Consider the following 21,605-nt stretch of genomic DNA (forward strand, 5'->3'; position numbering starts at 1 on the left):
TCTGGACTTTTCTTTTTGGTACATTTGTCTCTAATGCCTGTAAACTTCTCAGCTGAACTACCATAATGTTCCAGGTTTACTTATTTTCATTTTGTCTTTTAGAGCTCTCACTCCCTCTAATAGTCTGTTCAAGCACCCTTTGATTGTCTTGCACTCAGCGAAGCGTCGGAAAAATTGGTTAGGGATCGTTGACGGTCTTACTTGAGTGAATTTAGAGTAGGAACGGGTATTTTATGGGCAGCAGGCTGCAATGAGGACCTCATTGAGAAAGGATGGGTTTATAGGGGGGGAGCTCTCTTTCTCTCTCTCTCTCTCTCTGGTTCTCTCTCTCTCTCTCTCTCTCGCTCCATCTCTCTCTCTCTCTCTTTCCCTGTCTCTCTCTCTCTCTCGCTCCATCTCTCTCTCTCTCTCTTTCCCTGTCTCTCTCTCTCTCTCTCTCTCTCGCTCCATCTCTCTCTCTCTCTCTCTTTCCCTGTCTCTCTCTCTCTCTCTCTCTCCCTACCTCTCTCTCCGCTGTAAGCTATTGGCTAGCCGCCCATGTCTGCGACACTGAGGAGCTGAGGAGCTGAAGTGGGCACTTTTAGAGCAGCTCCACTGAACACAGGGGCCAAGGACAAAAGGTGTGTGCGTGTGTCTGTGTGTATAAGTGTGTTTGTACACTCTCTTGTGAGAGAGTGGAGCATGTACATGGAAAGCATCCTTTAGGGTCCAGGGAACACATCATATGCTGCAGGCGTGTACTGTACATTCAGAGGTGTACATCATTTGTAAACATCCACAATGCATTCTCTTCATGGAGGATCAGAACTGTGGCTGTAACTGTTAGTGTGGCTGACATTTAAAACTGGATGCTAACAAGAGATAGTAATGAGATAAATAAGATGCTTATCAATCAAGAAATCTTGTTTTTGTGTAGGGCTGAATCAGAAGTTATCTTGAGACACTTTTCATTACAAGTTGGTCTAATCAATACTCGTTATTGACTGGTGTTATTTATCAGGATTCATCCGGAATTCTAGATTTACTGACATGAAATGTTGATTCACTAGTTTTTTAATTATCAATGAGGATGTTAGTGTCGAGTGTGAGTTAAACAAAAACTAACAGGAGACAGTGGTGCGCTGTGAACATTCTCCACAATTATGTTGTTTCACTTTCAAAGGCGGCTGCCAGTTATGATGTTGCCCAGGTACACACTTGGGTTATAATTTACTAATAAAATTTTAAAAAAAAACTAGGATATATTAATAAATCAGAACATTGTTATTTACTTTCATACATCTTGTTCTAAGCATACACATTTATACATGTATATATTGCTGCTCTAGGAGACTTACCACTAACATGCACTGCATTCTGGGTGCTCAATGATCAAGAGGGGTTATGGAAAATTCTTGTGAGGGGCTGATCACTGAGATGAAAAGCTCCTGTGTCGGCTGCTTCAGAGAGTAATAAAATGAAATTACAATAAATTTGAAATCCCTGTTCTCTGCCGAGTACCAGAACAATCACCTTGACGACGTCAAAGAGGCCTGACACTTGAAAGCAACCACAGGGAAGAACCTGTCATCAAACATGACGTGTTGACACTTGTTGTCGTCATCGCTGTTTGCGGCCCTTAAGGCTCATCTTCGGAGAGCCAAGCACAGTGTTGAACATGTGCTGTCAAGGTTAGCATGTTGCTAATTCAGCCTCGTGTAATTAACCTAGATGTGAGGGGGGGGGGACTTGGTACAGGTTGTCTGGGGAAAGCTGTGAACATTTTCAGAGACAGCATATTAGAAACAATGAATATGCCTTTTTAAATTCTTCCTCACAGAATCATCTTTCAAAGACATAATTAATGTTTTATAGTTACCGAGAGAACGTGGCAGATTTAACTGTCAGATAAAAAAGTAAACAAAGCAAAGAACCAAATACTGATTATGGAGTGTTTAGAGGTGTGTCCTAGTGTAGCTGTAATCGTTGAAAGGCTGAGCTTCCTTCTTTGCCATGGTTCATATTAAGTGTTTCCCCTAGGTTTACAGTGTTGGGGGGGTGGGGACAAGCTGACATGCCGACACGGCGACACAAACACTGGAAGGAATCTTGGTGTTCATGTGTTACTTTTAATGACAGCTGTCCTTTTCTATCGGAAAGGTATCCTTAAATGACTTTTTTCCCTGATTTCTGACTCTATCCACTATCCTATCTCTACAATAAAAGCACAAAAAGCCCAAAAATAAATCTTAATTTATTTGATTTTTTTACTTGACCTTCAGGGGGGGCGGGGGCCCCCCCAATATAATGGAGCGCTGACTGGAGCCCAGGAGAATAAATGCAGCACTAATGGCTCCTGACATAAAACACCGTGACTTCTCCCTCCATACTTTTGCTCCCCTGAGGACCGAGGGAACACACAAACTAAGGCACAAATGTATTTGGACAACAAAACAAACAGCTATGCTATGTCTACAAATAAATATAGCTACATGCATGCACACCCAAAGGCAAGGACCAATATACGCAAAGACACCCAAAAAGACACATTAGCATCCCTCGGTGCTGCAGGAGAGCTGACGAGAGGAGAAGAGCGTGTGCTGAGTGCGAGCATGCACTGCATTGGTGAAAACAGGACCTATGACAGCCAACCAGTAGGCACCCCTACAAGACTCTTCTAGTCTTTATAGCTAGCTTAAAAGGTCACATGGACTGTGAGATTGTACCTTTTCATGCTCTAAATTGAAAGCAACAAAGGGATAACTAGATTTATTTTCACTTTGAAAAATTCTCAGGGACTCTACTACTCACAGACAAATTCTTCCCCATGAAATCTTTTGTCACAAACAACATACAACTCTTCAACCAAAAGAGGGATTCAATGTGACCATATCGACAAGCTCTGCAGTCATTTTGTGGGCTTCCAGCTCTTTGCACCTGACCCACCACTATCCTACAATTCCCCCATTACCTCCTCTGTGTTGCTGTTCACACATGAATAGCTTGAGTGACAGTGACATTTATTGGCTTGTCCAGACAGCAACTGCATCCGCTCCTCTTCAAACCTTCCCTTGATCTCTGGAGGTATCCAGCTGTGCTGCTTCCCCCCCGAAAGGCACTAATATACCCACATTCAATATGTTGGATTGATTGGACTGCAGGCACACAGGATGGATTGGACAAGTCAATCCACAGCAACATGATTATTATGTATAGGAGGTGGAAATCAACGAGAAGCCTGACAAGATAGATCAGGTCCTCCCTTTGCTTCTCAATTTGAAGTCTCAGATTCCTTAGTTATCCTCTGACTACAAGTTCCTCTGCACTGTTGACTTGATGTCCATGATAGTTGTTTAAATTGGGTTTAATCCAACAGACTGGTTTGTTTTTAAGTCAAATGTACTGGAATCATAAGTGCAGGCAGAAAACATAGACTCGTGTATTTCAAATTCATTTGGAAACTCATTTGGGCATGGGATTAGGGTGACCTGAAAATGCCCCTGTCTGCCCTGCATTAGCATTAGCAGAGAGCAGAAGGGAGGGAGAAGATATCTCACGTGTGTTTTTCCTCATTCTATTTTCAGGCAGGAAGGGAAGAAAAACTTTATTCTTTGAGCATAAGCATCTACCTCTCCTCCTCTTCCTCTCCTCTCTGGCTCCTCCTCTCTGTGTGCTGTCTTCATGGCTCTAATCATGTGGCCATTGTGTATGGATTTACTGCCCTGAGAGCCCCCAGGAGGGAGATTTGATTTTTCCCCTGCACTGGCTAATCTGTCCCTCTTGCCCTCTATTTTTCTTTTCTAATTCTATCTGCTTCTCCTCCTCTTGCAGTCTCTGATGTTTCCACTGTCCTCTTTTTTTTTTTGAGAGTCCCCCTTCCTAGATTCATGTTTTTATTCCCTGGTTTTTTCATAATTTATTTTTTCCCTCTATGTTTTTCCTTGTGCTTTGCACAGAATACTAGTGAGTGATTGAACACTGGCATACTTGCATGCATTATTTCTGAAGATAATCAGTTATCTGGAAATATGCATTACACACTTATTCTTTTGTTGAATTTGTTTTTACTTAAACTTATTGTTTTTCTGTTTTGCAGCCACTCTCACTCTCCTGGCTCCATGGCCGCAGCAGTGCGAGGTAGCGAGTGGTCTTGTGGACGATGCACCTTTCTAAACGCCGGCGCAGCGCCTCGCTGCTCCATCTGTGAGGCGCCGCGCCAGAAACCTGACCTCAACCAGATCCTGCGGCTGAGCAGCACTGAGGAGCACCGCTGGGCATGTCCCCGCTGCACGCTTAACAACCCGCAGGGATCTGGAGCCTGCACTGTCTGCGGTTTCGGACCATCCCCAGCCACTCACACGCCCCCTACCACTACCATTGCTTCGACTGCCAACGGGCTCCCACCCGTTCCAGTTGAACCTCTGACAACTATTGTAACCCCCACAGTTCTACTTGAGCCACATGGACAGCAGCTGGCAAAGGAGGAGGTGCTTCGGCGATCAGAAAGCAATGGAGAGGTGTCTGGTCTGGAAGGCTATCACTCTGGGTGGGCCTGCCCCCGCTGCACTCTCCATAACACCCCTGTAGCTCTATCATGCTCAGCCTGTGGTGGACCCAGGAAACTCTCTTTGCCTAAAATCCCCCCTGAATCACTTGTGGTGCCTGAGGTGCGCACACCTGTGCTGGGGTTTCCTGTCCACACAGCAGGGGCTGCCCCTCTACTCATAGACCTCACAGATGACTCTCCCCCAGCACCTCCGTGTGATCCTCAAGAACCCCCCCAAGTTCCCTCACAGATCCTCTCCTCCCCTTTTCCTTCTTTCTCCTCCTCACTCCAAAACAACCCTGTACCCCGCAGTAGGAGAGAGGTGCCTCCTCCAGGGCGCCCACCAAACCCGGGAACCAACACTCCCAGTCCCACCTCCCCTTCTGCGGTCAGCGTGCCCCCCCAGCCTGGCCCACAGCGGCCTGCCAAGCCTAAACACGCCCAACCCCAGGAGCCCTCTTACCCCAGCGCCTCAGTATCTTAGAGGAAGAAGACTCTCAGCACCATCCACTAACCCCCCATCTCGCTGTGGCTTCCTCAGCGGCCCCCACCTGGAAGTGCCCTAGCTGCTCGTTGCCCAACCCCGGCTCGTCAAAGTGCGAGGCTTGCCGATCGTCACGTGCTGGTGCTGACCTCATTGACCTCGTGGGCTGTGAGACGGTACGATTCACCCCGGCCAGCCCCTCAAGTCCGGACTTTAGCACCTGGGCCTGCTCCAAGTGCACGTTGCGCAACCCAACCGGTGCACCAAAGTGCTCTGCCTGCGGTTCCTCCAAACTGCATGGCTTTCAGGAACAGCAGGCTCTGCTGCCCCGCTGCTGTTCAAACTGTGGTACTGCATCGTGCTCCTGTACACCTGCCTCCTCTTCATCCTCCTCGGCTCATAAAACACGGAAACTAGCCCGAGGCTTCCCTTCTTCTTCTTCTTCTTCTTCTGTGATTGCTTCTTCCTCCTCCTCCTCCTCTGCCTCATCCAGCCTTCAGGAGAAGGTGGCACAGTGGAGCTGCCCAGCATGCACACTGCTCAACGACATCAAGGCCAAGAACTGTGCAGCGTGCCACACGCCCCAGCAGTACCTCACCCTGCGCAAGGTGGTCAAGCCTCTGAAAAGGAGGGAGAGCATGCATGTAGAGGCCCGTCGGCGAAATGACGAGGGCGAAGCCAAGGAGCTTTGGGAGAACATCGTCAGCTTCTGCAGAGAGGTAAGAAGGTTATGGCTTTGAAAGACATGACACATGGCATCTTTAAAAGCCCTTTTCTCACATGCACTCCTCAAAGCATTTCTTGGACACCCTGCCCCTGAAATCTTCCTGAGTTGTGTTCTTCTTCTGGCAGATATTTTATAAGGGGGCTGGCTGGAAGAGTCCAGATAAAGTCGAGGTGAACGGCTCACCGGAACATTTCAGGACATATCCAGGGATTTTGTGTGAAAAGGCTTATTGACAACAATTAGTTAAACACACACAACCTTTTTGAATTCATCAAGAGAAGTAGAAAATCAGCTTATTCCTTTGCGTCACAGGATGCACATTGCCTTTCACAGCAAACTTTCCTCATTCTAATTCCTCTTGTCTTGTTGTTAATGCACTAGCATTGATCCCACTCCCTCAATCTCTCTAATTTCACAGTATTACTAATAGGCTTTATCATCGACTCTGTTTGCACTTGCTTCGTTAGCAGACTATTAAACGGCCGGCAGGTTAATGTGTGCCACAGAGCTGCAGATTCATTTTCATATTAATACAACTTCCCCTCAGTGGCTGCACTGAACACTAATTCAGAAATTCAAAGGTCTGTGTCGGAGTGAGAGGCTCTGATAAGTCCAGTTTCTTCTGATCTTCTTCTGATGAGACGCTGTTGGTCAATTATGTTGTTTCTTTAACGCTGTTAGAACAGTTGGAGTCAGACTCTATTTCCTGTCCTCATTTGACACCAACCACAATTTAGAGATCTTACTTAGGAATATATGAAACTACTTAATGCAATTAATTTCACTGTATCATAGCAGACCTGTCTGTGAGAGATTAGAATATTCTCATTGTGAATGTCATTTCCCTTCAAAGTGAACCTCACTGTATCAGTTTAGCCAAAGTAATTACAGGATAAAAGGCAGTAAATGATTCTTTTTATGTTAAAACGGGGGCACTATTTTCATTAACCTGCATGAGTGTCAATCATAGTGTTTCTTTTTTCATGACAAACAAAAAGCTCATTATGTTTTTATAATTACAGGCTTGTCTGTTGTCATAACAGCGCTAAGATAATGATGCATTATATCCCATCCAGCGCCTCTGCTTCTGATATTCATAGATCAAGAAGGTTTTGAAGACAGTTGTGTCATTCATGAGCTCTGATTGTTAAAATAGGCCTGAACCCCCCCCCCCCCCCTCTACTCATTCACAGCTGTTTCGAAACCCAGCAATGTCTTCCCCAGCAACCACACTCAACATGTGACAACCTTTATATAAAGGTTGCTCATTTGTACCACATCTCTGGTATTGCTGAACCCCTCATAAGCCTGTATTACGTTGCCATGGAAATGCTTCTCAGGGCTGTCAGAAAGGTTCATTTGAGACCATTTAAGGCTTTATGCTAATGAGGCTAACCTGCTTAGGCTAATTAAACCTCTGAAAATGAGGGATTTGCTCCAGAACTGTTAAGATTCAGGTTATTTTTGGAGGCAGGTTTATATTTTCCAAATAATCTTCACACCATATGCATGTTTGCTTATTACATCTGCAAAATACCTACCATGTTTACATAGCTGGAAGTGAGCTTTTGAATACATTATTAATGACTTGAAAGTCGCAGGGCTCACTGCTGCGAGCGTGGGAGGCAAGTTCCCTCAGTAGGAAGGAAGGATATCAGAGAGCCCCCTACCTTCTTTTTTTTTTTTTTACCCCAATCCAAAATGTCAATCCAAGATTGACATTTAAGCTGTTCCTTCATTTATCATCTTTCTATTTCTCCTACAAATGTTTAAGACCTTCCTCTCTCTCTCCCCTCTGCCCCTAAGCGCTATGCAGACTTCTCTCCCTCTTCTCCTTTGTATCCCATCTCCCTCCATCACATCTATCTCCACGCACTCATCCTGTTGTTGTTGTTGTTTTTTTTACTCCTAATATCTCAAAATATGCTTTGCCCTTGCACCCTCCAACCCCCATCCCACCCTCTCCACACGACTGCACTCAATTCTCCAGTGTAGCCGTCAAAATGTGGCTGGCTGTGTTAGTGTGTGTGTGTGTGTGTGTGTGTGTGTGTGTGTGTGTGTGTGTGTGTGTGTGTGTGTGTGTGTGTGTGTGTGTGTGTGTGTGTGTGTGTGTGTGTGTGTGTGTGTGTGTGTGTGTGTGTGTGTGTGTGTGTGTGTGTGTGTGTGTGTGTGTGTGTGTGTGTGTGTGTGTGTGTGTGTGTGTGTGTGTGTGTGTGTGTGTGTGTGTGTGTGTGTGTGTGTGTGTGTGTGTGCATGCTAAGGTGAACATGGGGCTGGCCTATTTTTAGCAGCAGAGCCAGAGAGAAGAGCAGCAGAAATGATCTGCTTCTCTATAGTGAATGTAATCACTAAGAGAATCAGGGGTCAGATCAGATGAAGCAGGGGTAAAATGTTGTAGTTAGATGCTGGTCTATTAGAATATATCTATGTTAACATATTAGCACTTGGCAAGCCCCGAAACACCAGCAGTGAAAGTTGAATAATGAAAGAAGCTTTTGGATTAACCTGTGACAAAGTGTGTTCAATCTGACCACACAATTATATTTCTTTGGGTAGCTCAGATTTGTTTCCAGACTTTTTTAATAGAAGCTGCTGCTTGTCGTGAAAAAAAAAACTGTATGTTTGAAGCAATCACTGTGGACTGGAAAATAATCCTTTTTACCTGAGTGCAGGTTGTCTTATTTCCCTGGCCTCCCTGGATTTTTTGCCGTCCTTGATTGTTTTGGAGAGCGAGAGGTGTGTTGGTGTGTGCACGCCTGATGGCAGCACCCCAAGCGTGTCCGTTTACTCACTATGCCAAATGAGTAAATGCTACTAACAGCTATCAGCGCCGCTTGTGAACTGTAAAACCCAGCATGGCTGCACGCTGCAACTCTGTTCCCTCTCCATGTCACCCTCTGGGGGAGCAACTAAAACACGCTTCATGGCAACAGATTGACTTTTCGTTGTTGTGTTTTCATCTTTACACTCAAATACTACTTGTTTCTTGGAGTTTTGCCACTCAGGGTTTATCCCTGTGACAGTCCTCTAAGCACCAGCCTGTTCTGAGACGCTTTTGTTTTGACTTCTGAGTGTGACGCTATCTAAACTGTCTCTATAGCTCCTTGTTGCCTCTTGTTTTTGGACATCAATAGATTGTCTGTTACATAGATATGCAGCTTCAGTCTTCAAAAGAGGCCTTTCATGTCTGCTAGTTTTGTGTGGTCTGGAAGACTGCTGATATGTAGCAGGTTTTTCAAGCTGTTCCTCTAATTTGTGTAGCAGGTCTTGTCCAGTGACAGACTCGAGTGAGCAGCAGCAGGTTCAGCTGACAGTGAGCTGAACTTAGAAAAACAAGAAAAACCTCCTTTGAAACAATTAAACTGTATCATTGGATGATATAGGATGATCGTTTTTTTATTATTATTATTTTATTTATAGAAATCCAAATATGTGGTAGTTTCCACTTTTCAAATATCCCTTCTTATATTTCTTTTGATTGTCATGTTTTTCAAAAACAATCAGCTCAAATATGTTGACGATGTGAGAGGTCTGTGCAACAGGAAACTGTTTAAGACGCAGCACCGTCTGGGAGTGAAAGGCTGGATTGAAATCTGTTGAAGCACATGGCAGAGTTTCCAGTTCATATTTGGATGTGCAATTCTCTAACATCAACAGAGCTAACCTTTAACCTGCAGATGAGACAGTGTGAAAATAAACGACTTCCTGCCAAACAGTGAAGTCATCCTCACATTAATAAATACATTCAGGAAATGTGAGAGTCTGCAGGGAGATACAACAAATGTATATAAAATGAGAATCAATCTAAGGATGCATTTTGAGCAGGAAAGGATCAAATTCATGACTGGTGTGACCCCGGCCACTCTCTAAATGACATAAATACACTGGCAATCTTTCAGTACCCAAACTTTGCCAAAATGTGAGGGTGACACCTTCTCTGCTTTCTCTGTTGTAAGAGACATAAGCGTCAATTCAGCATCTTAATGAGAGGATCTGTAGTCTTTCTTAAGAGTTCAGTACTTTTTGATATTGTCCATCATTAACAGAGAACCTTCGTACTTAATGGTACACTATGATCTAAATGTTTGGGAACCTTTGCATTAGAAACATTGGCCTTTAATTTATGTCCTGAGCTTCCCAAATGACAACAACTGACTGAGAAAGGTAGAGTCACTCACACGCTGTGCGTGTTTTATGTGCTCATGTCTCATATTAGAGAATGTTTAGCAAACATCGTACTTGTTGTAGAAGGGCAATCACTAAATGAGTCTTCCTCTAAAGCCATGGTCAGTGCTCATCTTTCTCTCATCCCTCTCTAGTTTTTAGTTACAGGAGTTTAAAGTTCAGTCTGTTTATGCTGCTAAACGGTGCTAAATCCACCCTGACCTCAAAGCCCCCCACAATAAAAGCCTGCACAAGGGTCACACATAAGCCAGTGAGGTACAGAATCGCTAAGAAACATGGAGACCTCAGGTGGTCGGGGCAGCGAGTCGACCCCTGAAGTGATTCAGTCTCGGGGATGATACTGCATCCGGGCTCCAGAATTGGATTGTGGGAGTTTGGCCGCTAATCAATTTTCTCCACTGTGAGCCAGCAGCAGGGGGTCCACATTACACCCACTGGCTGAGGCCACTTCTGACACCACAGAGAGGAAACCAGATATGTGTGCGTCGGCCCTCTCGGGTTTTGTATGGGAGAGTTTTAGATGGGCAGATAGTGTAACGAATTGGGTGTCTCTGGATCTGTTAATGTATCATGTAGTCCAGGTCCTGTGTACAGCAGAGAGGCAGCTAGATTTCAGAGTGTTTAAACCCCAGTGTGTGTCTTTTTAAATGGTCATCATGTGATGTGTCAGCAAGTGATGCGTTTGAAATTTGCTCAAGTATTTGCATATGTATGTCCTGATTCCTGGCTGGTACATGGAGCCACATGTGATCTCCTGCTGTGGACATGTGTGATAACACACTCACATTGGAAGTATTGCCTTTGACTATTTAAATTCCTATCACTCAATTCACTTAATGCAGTCGACCCTGAGCTGTTGATTTAATTTCCCCTTCCTTTTACCCTCTGTCCTCCCTCTTTCTAATTTTCTCATCTTGGTTTGTCTCTTTTTTTAATTAGTAAGGAAACACATGCACACAGACACACACACACACACACACACACACACACACACACACACACACACACACACACACACGTGTACAACGGTCTAGAGGAAACTGATTAAAATTCTAATCTGTTAATTCTTTGTGTTTTGATTTGTCTTCTTCTGTCCTATGCTTATGCATTCATCACTTTTTCCCCTGTTAGATAAAAAGAAAAAAAAACTACCTCAAAAAGGTGGAAGTACTTCCTCTTTTCACAAAAAAATGGAAGGCAGAAGTTAGTCATTGTTCCCCTCAGAGCTCATGTGGTGGCTTGTAGTGTCCTGTTTGAATCATCACTCACCTGCAAAAGATATCTTCTTACAAATTCAGAGTTGAGATTAACAGTTAGTTAGTGTTCTTTAGGCATTATCAGTTTGAACAGACTTTTTTTTATAAAGTCCTATTTTGATCTCCTTCAGGCATGATTGGAAGTGGATTTTGAGGTTTAAAGATGAGATTTATTCTGCTCATTATCATCACAAGTGTCAAACTGTTTTTGGATGACTTTTAACAGAAGTTGTGATTTCCATGTTTGAACAAGTACTGAAGTTTGTTTTCTTTCTCTCCACTGTCCAGAACACTGTGAACTTTGTGGACGACAGTTTCCCACCGGGACCGCGCTCTGTCGGCTTCCCAGAGGGCGACAGCGTCCAGCAGCGAATCAAAAAGTGGCTCCGTCCGCACGAGATCAACTGCAGCAACTTCAAAGACCGGGGAGTCAAGTGGTCCGTCTTCCGCACGCCACGGCCTTCTGACATCCTGCAAGGCCTGCTGGGAAACTGCTGGTGAGCTATCTAAACTTGACACGAGGACGCTCATCACTCTTGAGAACAATCTGTTGAGTCTGACAATTCATTTACAAGACAAGTGTAAAAACAAGTGTAATGCTCATACCAGGAAACAAGAAGAGCAAAGATTCCTAAAGTGAAGAAAGGTCAGACAGATATAAAACAGTCAACAGATAGCTTTGCACACCTCTGTGGTTTTTATCTGAGTCTGCTTCAGATGAATGCAGCAGCCTAAAGCGAGCAGAGACAGAGATGGAGACTGTGACAGAGAGGCGGAGGAACAGGAAGTAAAGAAAGAAGAGGCGAGAAACTGAAAAATTGGAAGGCGGTTAAATGACGGGGGGGGGGGGGGGGGAGCAGGGTCTAGCTGGACAAATGCACAGATACACCTGACAGGGAGATTATTCACAGGACTGCAAGTCTGGACACACACTTTATCTCTCTGCCCTTGTTCTGCGTGTCCTTGCGGGAGTGTGTGTGCGCGCGTGTGTGTTGCCATCCACCAACAAAGAAGAGTCGCTCACAAAGTTGTACCAATACAACTTTTTACTTCATCGCCGTTGCACACAGCTTATCAAAAATAACCCTCCCCTGAGCCGAATCGTCTCGCTCCAGACGGGATGTAACCCTAATTCATGTGTCTCTGTCTCTTACACACACACACACACACACACACACACACACACACACACACACACACACACACACACACACACACACACACACACACACACACACAGACTTGTCCCAATAAACCAGCCAACAAACCAAGCTCACTTCAGCCAGCCAATGGCAGCTCGTCCTTGAGTACAGCTCCACTACAAGCCCAGACATTAGAGTCACATTATGACTGGCCTAATTGGATTTTATATTTGATTTTATTGCAGCCGATTGTTTTTTCAACAGAGGCTGAAAAGGCTGATGGGCATTGCTTAGCTGACACTTAAACAGATGGATATAAAGCTTTAATGACACACGTCTCCAACCCACACAAAAGACTTCCAGCCTTTAAACGGCTGCAGTGTTAACACACGTTGACGGCTTGACTGAATGGGATCATTACTGTCATTCAAGGATGTAGTGGAAGTTAAACCAGTGGTCAAAGCGCTACCTAGTTGGAAAAAATCTTTGTTATTTCATTAACAAAAGCGGCTCGTCGCTCCGCTGCTTTCTCCGACAGTCTCTGTCAGCCGACATACCAAACTACATTCTCTGCCTGTCTCTTTGTTTGACTAAAGCAGGCGTCCATTCAACCGCCTACCTGTCCGTCACCATCAGCTGATCATTTCTGTCTGTCCATCTCTATTTGTCTCAGTGCTTGGTTCAGATTGTCTTTGTTTCAGTCACATCTTTACTTCAACCATCTGTCCCCCTCCTGTGATCCCACGTTTCATTTTCAGATTCATTGACTTTTATTCCCCTTCCCCCCAGGTTCCTGAGTGCACTGGCGGTGCTGGCGGAGCGTCCTGAGCTTGTGGAGAGGGTGATGATCACCAGGACAATCTGCACCGAGGGGGCCTACCAGGTCCGGTTGTGTAAAGACGGGACGTGGACGACGGTGCTCGTGGATGACATGCTGCCCTGTGACGACTATGGCTACCTCCTGTTCTCTCAGGTCAGAAAAGGAAGAAAACATACAGACACTGCAGAATGGATGGAGACCATTATAATGTAAAGAAACTGTATATGTCTTAGAGGGAAGGGAAGAAAAAAGGGTAGAAATAACAGTTTGATACTTTCAGATTCATCATGCTTATTATAGTCACATATATTAGTATGTTTACAGGTTTTTGGCGGTACAGCTGAATAAGTTGTATTGGGCTGATTCTGAGGGAGCTGTGTATAGAATTCTGAATGTGCCTCAAGTGATGTCGTTAGAGTCAGCCTACACGTTTGAAGAAGTGAGATTACATCTGTGGCCTGCTGCTTAGCTCTGCTGGAGGCTAGCAGCCTTACAGCTACTTAACAACACACAGCACCTGAATCTGGGACTCTTCTGTTAGGTCAAGGTTGCATTGTGGGTAATGTAGGCACCACAAGAAAAGAGACCTCTTGAGTAAGGAAGGACAAGATCTCTTGTTCTGTTGCATTCATTTTGATCCTTTATTTGCCTGCTTTAGAGAGTCAGACAATAATAATGAGTGGAAAGCTAAAAACTGAAAGCTTTTTAACACAATTATGTGTCAAAGGAATTCACAGAGTAAGGTTGCACCAGAAGAGCTGATTTATAAACAGATAGACGCAGACCAAATAAAACATGGCAGTATGCACCTATTAAGGTACAAGGGGGGTAAAGAGTAATTAGAGTATGCACCTGATGGGTAAAATCCTTTTATTTGTGTTCAGAAACCTTTAAACCTTTGGGTCAGCGCTGACTGGTTTAGAGCCAACATCTTCATACAACCTGGAGTGAACATCACTTCCTCTTACATTCTTCACTGAGTGAAATGTGATATTTATATATATATATAATATTTACTTCTTCCCTTTCCACCCATCCAGGCCCAGAGGAAGCAGCTATGGGTGGCTCTGATTGAAAAGGCCCTGGCCAAACTCCACGGCTCATACTTTGCCCTGCAGGCGGGGCGCGCCATCGAGGGCCTGGCCACGCTGACGGGTGCTCCGTGTGACTCCCTGATGCTGCAGGTCAGCTCCACCAACCCTCGGGAGGAACCCATCGACACGGACCTCATCTGGGCCAAGATGCTCAGCTCCAAAGAGGCGGGGTAAGAGAAGAGTGTTACTGTTAATGTACACAGTTTAAAGTTTAATGTCAGAATACAGATGAACAATGTAGATTTAGTCAGAGTACAGGGGCTGAACAAATAGTAAACATCATTTAGTCACAACTTTAAACTGAGCTACTGTACAAAGGTGCTGAATGCAAACATGAAGCAAATCTCAGGAATGGAAAAGATCCTAAAAGATGAATTCAAGTCCAAACTACAGGTCTGTCTGCCAAAAAACCTGAATTCAATAAATCATATAAGAATGGAAACATTATACCAAACAAAGATCAAATATATCTTATGGCACAGTAACTGTATATGTTGATATTTCTCTAATCTTTAATGGTGTGTGGTGCTTGTCTCTTAGCTTTCTGATGGGTGCATCTTGTGGAGGAGGAAACATGAAGGTAGATGATGTCGTCTATGAGTCTCTGGGTCTGCGGCCTCGACACGCCTATTCTGTCCTTGACGTACGAGACGTCCAGGGTTACAGGTATGAAGAGAGAGAGAGAGAGAGGAATGTAAATAAGATGTGATTACCTGCATATCTCCTCAGCTTTCTATCAGGTCATCTTGTTTCTTTGTATCTGCTTTTACTTCAACCTGACATCTTTGATCAAAACAAAAGGACAGTAGTTTGGCATATGTACGGCCAAAAGTAAGAAGTTTATTCACTTAACAGCAACATCAAAAGCTTACATTTAAAGTCTACATTTTCAAAACAAACTATTTGATTCATACGTCCTATAGACGGCGTGAGGTTGATGCACTTTAAGATGAGCTTAACATTCTCCCAGCTGATCCTGCTGTGCAAAACATTAACAGCTATGACAGAAAGTATCAGTGTTCAGTCAACATTCATTGAGAGGTCTAACTACAACTCCCAGGGTGCAATTTGGCAAGAAACATTGAACTGCATCGCTTGTAATTCTGTTGTTTGTTGTTTTAAACCTTTGCATAATTCTGTTCAGAAATGTGATCATAAAATCTGGAGATGAAATCCATTAAGCTTTCTCTTATCATCAAGACCGGGATACATTTATCAATCATGCAGAGATACAACCCTAAAGATTGAAATGTGTATTAACTAAGGATCAAACCTCTGACATGCCTTTTTCTCTGTAACAATTGTACTGCTCTTTGTATCATTCAGAGACTAGACATGCCAAAATAATCCAAAAAGAGAATAATTAATAGGACCATTGAAAATGGATGTCATGAAGTTTACAAAAAGAGTTTTATAATATTCCCTGGACTGTGTGATTGTGTACAAGAAAAGTTTAAAATGTGAAACCCCTGCTGGAACCATCTGCTCCACTCAAAAAACCCATATCTAAGTCATCAACAGGCTGAATTTGTATCCCCCCTATTTATTTTGCTACATCTAATATTAATAAACATTTTACTTTTTATTTTTAAATCAATGATTCAAACAGTGTTTGCTTAAAAAGAAACTTTTCAGGAAAAGCATAATCGGGGCATTGGTGGTTAGTGCATGCGCCCCATGTATGGAGGCTGTCGTCTCAAGCGGGCGGCCTGGGTTCACATCCCACCTGTGGCTTCTTTCCCGCATGTCATTCCCCACTCTCTCTCCCTTATTTCCGACTCTTCCTACTTTCCTACCTATCCATTAAAAGCACAAAAATAAATCTTAAAAAAAAAAAAAAAAAAAAAAGCATAATCAAAAACAATCCTTTCCCCTAGACTTTGTTGGGCCACGTAGGCTTAGGACAGTCAAACAATGGACTTGGGCCTGCACCTCTGTAAAAGCCTCATTTGAGTTATTCACTGAGATCACAATGAGGCCTAAAAGGACTCTTAATCCCAGAATCCCCTGCGGTACTTCACACCTACGGGTGAAGTAAGGGGGGACCGGAACCTCTCTCTCCTCATTGGAGGGGACCTGAGGTAGACCCCCCATGGAGCAGGCCAGGCTACAAAGCTTCAAGACTTCCATTGCTCTTTCTCTTTCCACGCGCTGACTTCAAGTGTTCGGAGACCCAAGCTCACCTCCTGTTTTCTGCAACCATCTTTCTTTGTTTTAAGTTTTGGCGCGCAGGTAATCCGCGGCCGGCAGTGTTCGAAATTCCGAGCTCGGATTGTCCAGTGAACGCATCTCAGTTTCTCGGAGAGCGTCAGACTATAACAGATTATCAGAACGATAACGGTCTTATCCCGTCCTGCAACGAAAGGACATCAATGGACATCTTTCCACTTGGCGGAGAACCAACGAAGCCGCTTTTGACGTAAGGGACCCTCGCTGCCATCAGACGCCTCTGCACCAGGACGGACACAAGATCTGCTCCATCGCCGGACTCTTTTCTTTTCACCAATTGCGGGCAAAGCGATTCACAAGTGAGGCTTAATTAGGTCTGGGCAGAATTACCTTTAGAGAGTGTTTTTAACAATTGTTTGATTGAAGCAGAAACTGTAATTTTTATCTTTGTTGGACCGCTGCGTCCTGAGTTTTACCTGTTTAAAACTCTTGTTGTTGTTTCGGACCACTGCGTCCTATATGTGTTTAGCGTAACAGCGTTATAACCAGGTATTACTCTTCTGATCAGAAAGGCCAGTGTAAGCCGTATTAACTTGAATTCGGCCATTGGTTTGTTTCTGTGAATGAAGGGAATTACTCCGAGTTGTGGCACGGGATTCAGACTGTGATCCGGCCTCTTCAGGCACGCATTTATCTTTTATCTTCTATCCACACACACACACACACACACACACACACACACACACACACACACACACACACACACACACACACACACACACACACACACACACACACACACACACACACACAGATCTATACACTCGCGGCCATCCAGACGCCTCAGAGACACAGATCGTGTAGGGCCGAACTCGGTCTCTTTTAGACATTAAGGCCACATTTAGGCCTTTGTTTGGTGTGCGCCATCGGAAGGGCAACCACGTGGGACGAAGCAATCTTCCCCCCCTTCTCTCTCTCGTTCATCCACAGACACACACACACACACACACACACACACACACACACACACATTCACACCCCTTCCACAAGCCTTGCTTGATAATGTTTGTTGCTTAGATTAGTTTATAATAGTTATTTGTTTGATTAAGTTCATTGATTTTAGATTGATGTTGCTTTGTTTAATTCTGTTATAATTTAAGAGAGCAGTTGTTTGTGATTACTAAAGCGAAGGTTTTGTGTACGGATTTCACGCCTTCAATTTATTAAAAATAGTTATTAATTATTAATAATATTAGTAATTAAATAACTAATTTGAGACTGATTTGAGTGATATTTTGGTTATATTTACCTGATTACAGGTTGGTGCCCCAAAACGAGATTAAACGTAGTTTAATGATATTTTATTTATATTATTAATAATTAAGTATAATTATTAAAGAATATAACCAAAGTTGACTTGATACAACCCCAAAAAACGGTGCAGCCCGTGTGAGGTCTTCAATAAACCAGCTTTATTGCGCTGTTAATGCACAGTAATCCAAACTTAAATCCTAAAAGGGATCCTTCTGAAGAAAATTATCTTTTCTTCAAATTTTTGTTGTTTAAGCAAAGCAGACATCAAGCTGTGGCTTAGTTGTGTTGTATGTTGTTGGTTAATGGTTAAAGCCATAACTGTTGTCCCCTTTGGGTCCATACAACAATTGGACATAATGATGCAGCTAGTGTGACTTTATCAAGGAACTTGATTTGTTGCATTAATCTAGATTTTGATCCTGAATTATTCTACTAAAGGATTGTGGTGCTCCTGTTTGAGAGCCATTTGGCCAGATGAGAGTGTAACCTCATCATTGTTGCATAGCCAGCTGTCTGAGAGGTGTGAGTTCCTCCCTTCCTTTGAGGACTTGATGTGTGAATCCCCTCTCCTATCTTCCAGGATAGACTGCAGTGATCAGTTGGGAAATTTAGATAAGATTTGCTCTCGTGTACCAAGACCCTAGGTGAGCCGGGAGCTGAGACTCCTTTTGGATCAGACGACGCAGCACTACAAGAAACTGCTGTCGGTCTGACGAACCTCTCCTCAGAGGAGAGTGCCAACCTATATAGCTATTCAATTAGCATTAGTGATAAGAAATTAGAGGAGCTAGTTGATCTTGTCAACCACCGAGCCAGGATCACCCCTAAGAAAGACAGAATGTATGCAGACGACATACATCAACCATGGGCCAAGGCTCACTGTGGATCAGACAATCCACCCCTTCAAGGCGTAGTTGCTAATCTTATCCACCTCCCTATAGAGCAGCTCGACAGCCTGAACTCCTACACCCTCAGCACATGTGAAGAGAAACTAAAGGGCTTGGTTGAATATGCAAATCAACCAACTGGGAAGCCAACACGTACAATTTCAGATGTTCTAGGTGAAATTTTCCTCCTTTTATCAGCGCAAATCAAATGTGCAGAATGAGATACACCGGGAACAGCTAGCCCGGGTACAAGAAGAAGGACAGATCCTGCGGGACGACTTCGAAAGAATGCAGGATAAACTAAAGACCTTCCAGGAAAATTGCAAGGCCCTGCAGGAGGAGAATAAAACACTGCATAGAAGCAGCAAACTGGCCGAACAGAAGAAACAAAGTGACACGGTACCCAGATTTCAGGATAGGCAGGCAAGTACTGCAGCCCCCAGATCAGCTGAGGGAACCTCAGACGAAGGATGGGAGACTGAATCAAGCCCATGGAGAGGGAGACAGACATGTTTAAGGATCTGGAGGAGAGGGGAAGATACCGCCGGGTCGACCCAGGCACAAAAGCGCACACGTCCCCGGTAAGGAGCTGGGTGAGTAAAGATGAAGGGCGCCACGCCCCCCCAGACCATGAAGCACCGTCATGGGGAAACGCCCCATGGCCCCCGCGTTCCACAATACGCTTTGAGTCAAGAGAACCCTCATCCCGCAGGAAGAGGGACTTTATGCCCCCTAGAGACAGGGAGGAGGCACGGGTCCAGTCGGGCACCGAACATTACCTGTCCCATGATAGACGGCCACGTCTGAGCCGAACACAAACCCCGCCACGGTTGCAACCGTACTACCGTGACAACCACAGGGCTTACGACTCGGACGGCCCTCGCTAGCCTCCGGGTCAGGGTCTGCGAACCAGGCAGATAGAACCTCAGGCCAAAGATCTGAAGCGCTTTGACCCAGATAGCCCAGATTCAAGTATTAACGACTACCTTAGAGAAGTCGACCATTGTCTCTTTGACCTGCCTCACGCATCCTCACATGAAAAACTGAAACGGATCTGGAAGATTACGGCTAGGAGTGTCCGTGCTTTCATGGGGACACTCCGGTCCGGTCCTTGCAGAAAGGAAACAAATCTGTTAGTCAGCACTTACAAACTGCCAAGCAGAAAGTGTTGGACATGTTTGAACTAATTCAGGGAGCACAGGTAAGCATGGAGCAAGACATATCGTCAGGATATGACTCTGATCCTGGACCAAGGCCCTTTAGAGATCAAACAACCCTGCTGAAAAAGCTCAGTAAAGAACCGAGCAGCCAGGATAACCTAAGGACTGAGGAAATAAGTCTAGTTTTCCCTGATTTTGACTGTGGAGCCCCGCTCCTTGGGGAAACGCCCCAGTTCCCTGACAGCTGTGACACCCTTTCACACCTTCACAGGTTTGAATCACCACATAGGAAGGGGGGTGACTTCTCAGCCCCCAGAGGCAGAGATAACACCAGGCCCCCTCCTGCTACCTGTAGGTTCCCATCTCAGGATTCACAGCTGAGGAATATCCAAACCTCAGATGACTCGGATGGCTCCCTTTTACCCAGAGATCAAAGAATGCGCATAAGGCTCATTGAATCTATGGCAAAGGATGTATAGCGGTTTGATCCAGATAACTCAGACCGCTGCATCGATGATTACCTCGGAGCGATTAACCTGTGTCTCAGTGAGGTACCTGATGCATCCACAAGAGAAAAACTCAGGCTGATCTGGAAGACAACTTCCAAGAGTGTCCATAACTTCACGACTACCCTTAAGCCTGAGATCAGATACCAGTACTCTGCACTCTGCAATGCTTTGCGACAGGAATACTCCACCTACATTGACCCTGCATCTGCCCTTCTTAGTGCGTTCAGTGTCTTGCACTAGAAGCACAAGGCCCCCAAAGATTATTACTGGCGACTAAGATCTGCATATTTCCAGGGATGTGAGGCTCCAGGTTTGGAGGAGAACCCAACTTTCAAGTCCATCTTCATGCATAATCTGCATGGCTGCGTGCGTTCAGATGTCACCATGCATAGTCGTACACATCAGCTTAATATGAAAGAGATCAAGAGATTCGCACAGGCGGTTTGGCAGACACGCTTAAGTCACGTGTCATGTGAGGGCAACAAGTTGCCTCGTGCTAGGAATAAGCATAAGAGACCACATCACCGGCAGAATAGAGAACAGAGCCAGGGGGGTGAAGGTGGGACACAACCACAGAGTAGGTTCCAGCCTGGAGAACTGATCACTACCAGATCCGAACGGAACTCTCAGGATGGCCGTAGCCTGAGACAGAAAGGTAGGTATAACCGGAGTTCCTACGAGCTCCCGAAGGAAGCAAGTTCTGACAGTTCTGCCAGGGAGTTGGAGCGCATGAAAGAGGTGGTATGTCAGGGGGTCTCCCTCGCTTACAGAGAACCCGATTCTGACTTCACATAGGAGTGGGTGTGTAGCCTCCATTCTGGAAATACAACAATGTCACTCTACCGACATGAATGTTTCCTAGTCCCTGTTTTGTGTTTTGACATTGGTAGGGAGACACATAATGTACATGTACATTTACACACCTACATGCCACAAACACCTTCCCACAGGCTTACTCCTGCCCAGGCTAGGAGTTAGCCCACAAATCTACACCTGATACTCTTCTCTTTCTCTCCTCCTCTTGTCTGTTTGTTTCATTTGTTTTGTTAAAGAATGCACCTTGAGTAGCAAAGCTTTGCTAATGCCTGGTTATGTTTTATGCCTAGCTTTAGACATAGTTAGACAGTCTGCCCAGATTTTGCCTCAGTGTCTGCCCAGACCGAATGCCTTTCAAAATGTATGGACTTTTTGCTCACTAACTATTTGTTAGCACACAGATCGTGTAGGGCCAAACTCGGTCTCTTTTAGACATTAAGGCCACATTAGGTCTTTGTTAGGTGTGCGCCATCGGAAGGGCAACCACATGGGACGAAGCAATCTTCCCCCCCCTTCT

At 44.7% G+C, this 21,605-nt stretch overlaps 1 protein-coding gene across 1 annotated transcript in view; it reads left to right on the forward strand.

Annotated features, from left to right (window-relative positions):
• Positions 1–21,605, forward strand: part of capn15 (calpain 15) — a 42,374-nt gene that overhangs the window by 8,876 nt on the left and 11,893 nt on the right. The window contains 6 exon segments of the mRNA XM_065949456.1: positions 4,076–4,989; positions 4,992–5,728; positions 11,466–11,674; positions 13,109–13,292; positions 14,180–14,403; positions 14,774–14,899. Coding sequence (XP_065805528.1) covers positions 4,076–4,989; positions 4,992–5,728; positions 11,466–11,674; positions 13,109–13,292; positions 14,180–14,403; positions 14,774–14,899 — 2,394 coding nt within the window.

Source organism: Labrus bergylta, chromosome 21 (genome assembly GCF_963930695.1).
Source record: "Labrus bergylta chromosome 21, fLabBer1.1, whole genome shotgun sequence".
In the NCBI taxonomy this organism is placed as follows: Eukaryota; Metazoa; Chordata; class Actinopteri; order Labriformes; family Labridae; genus Labrus; species Labrus bergylta.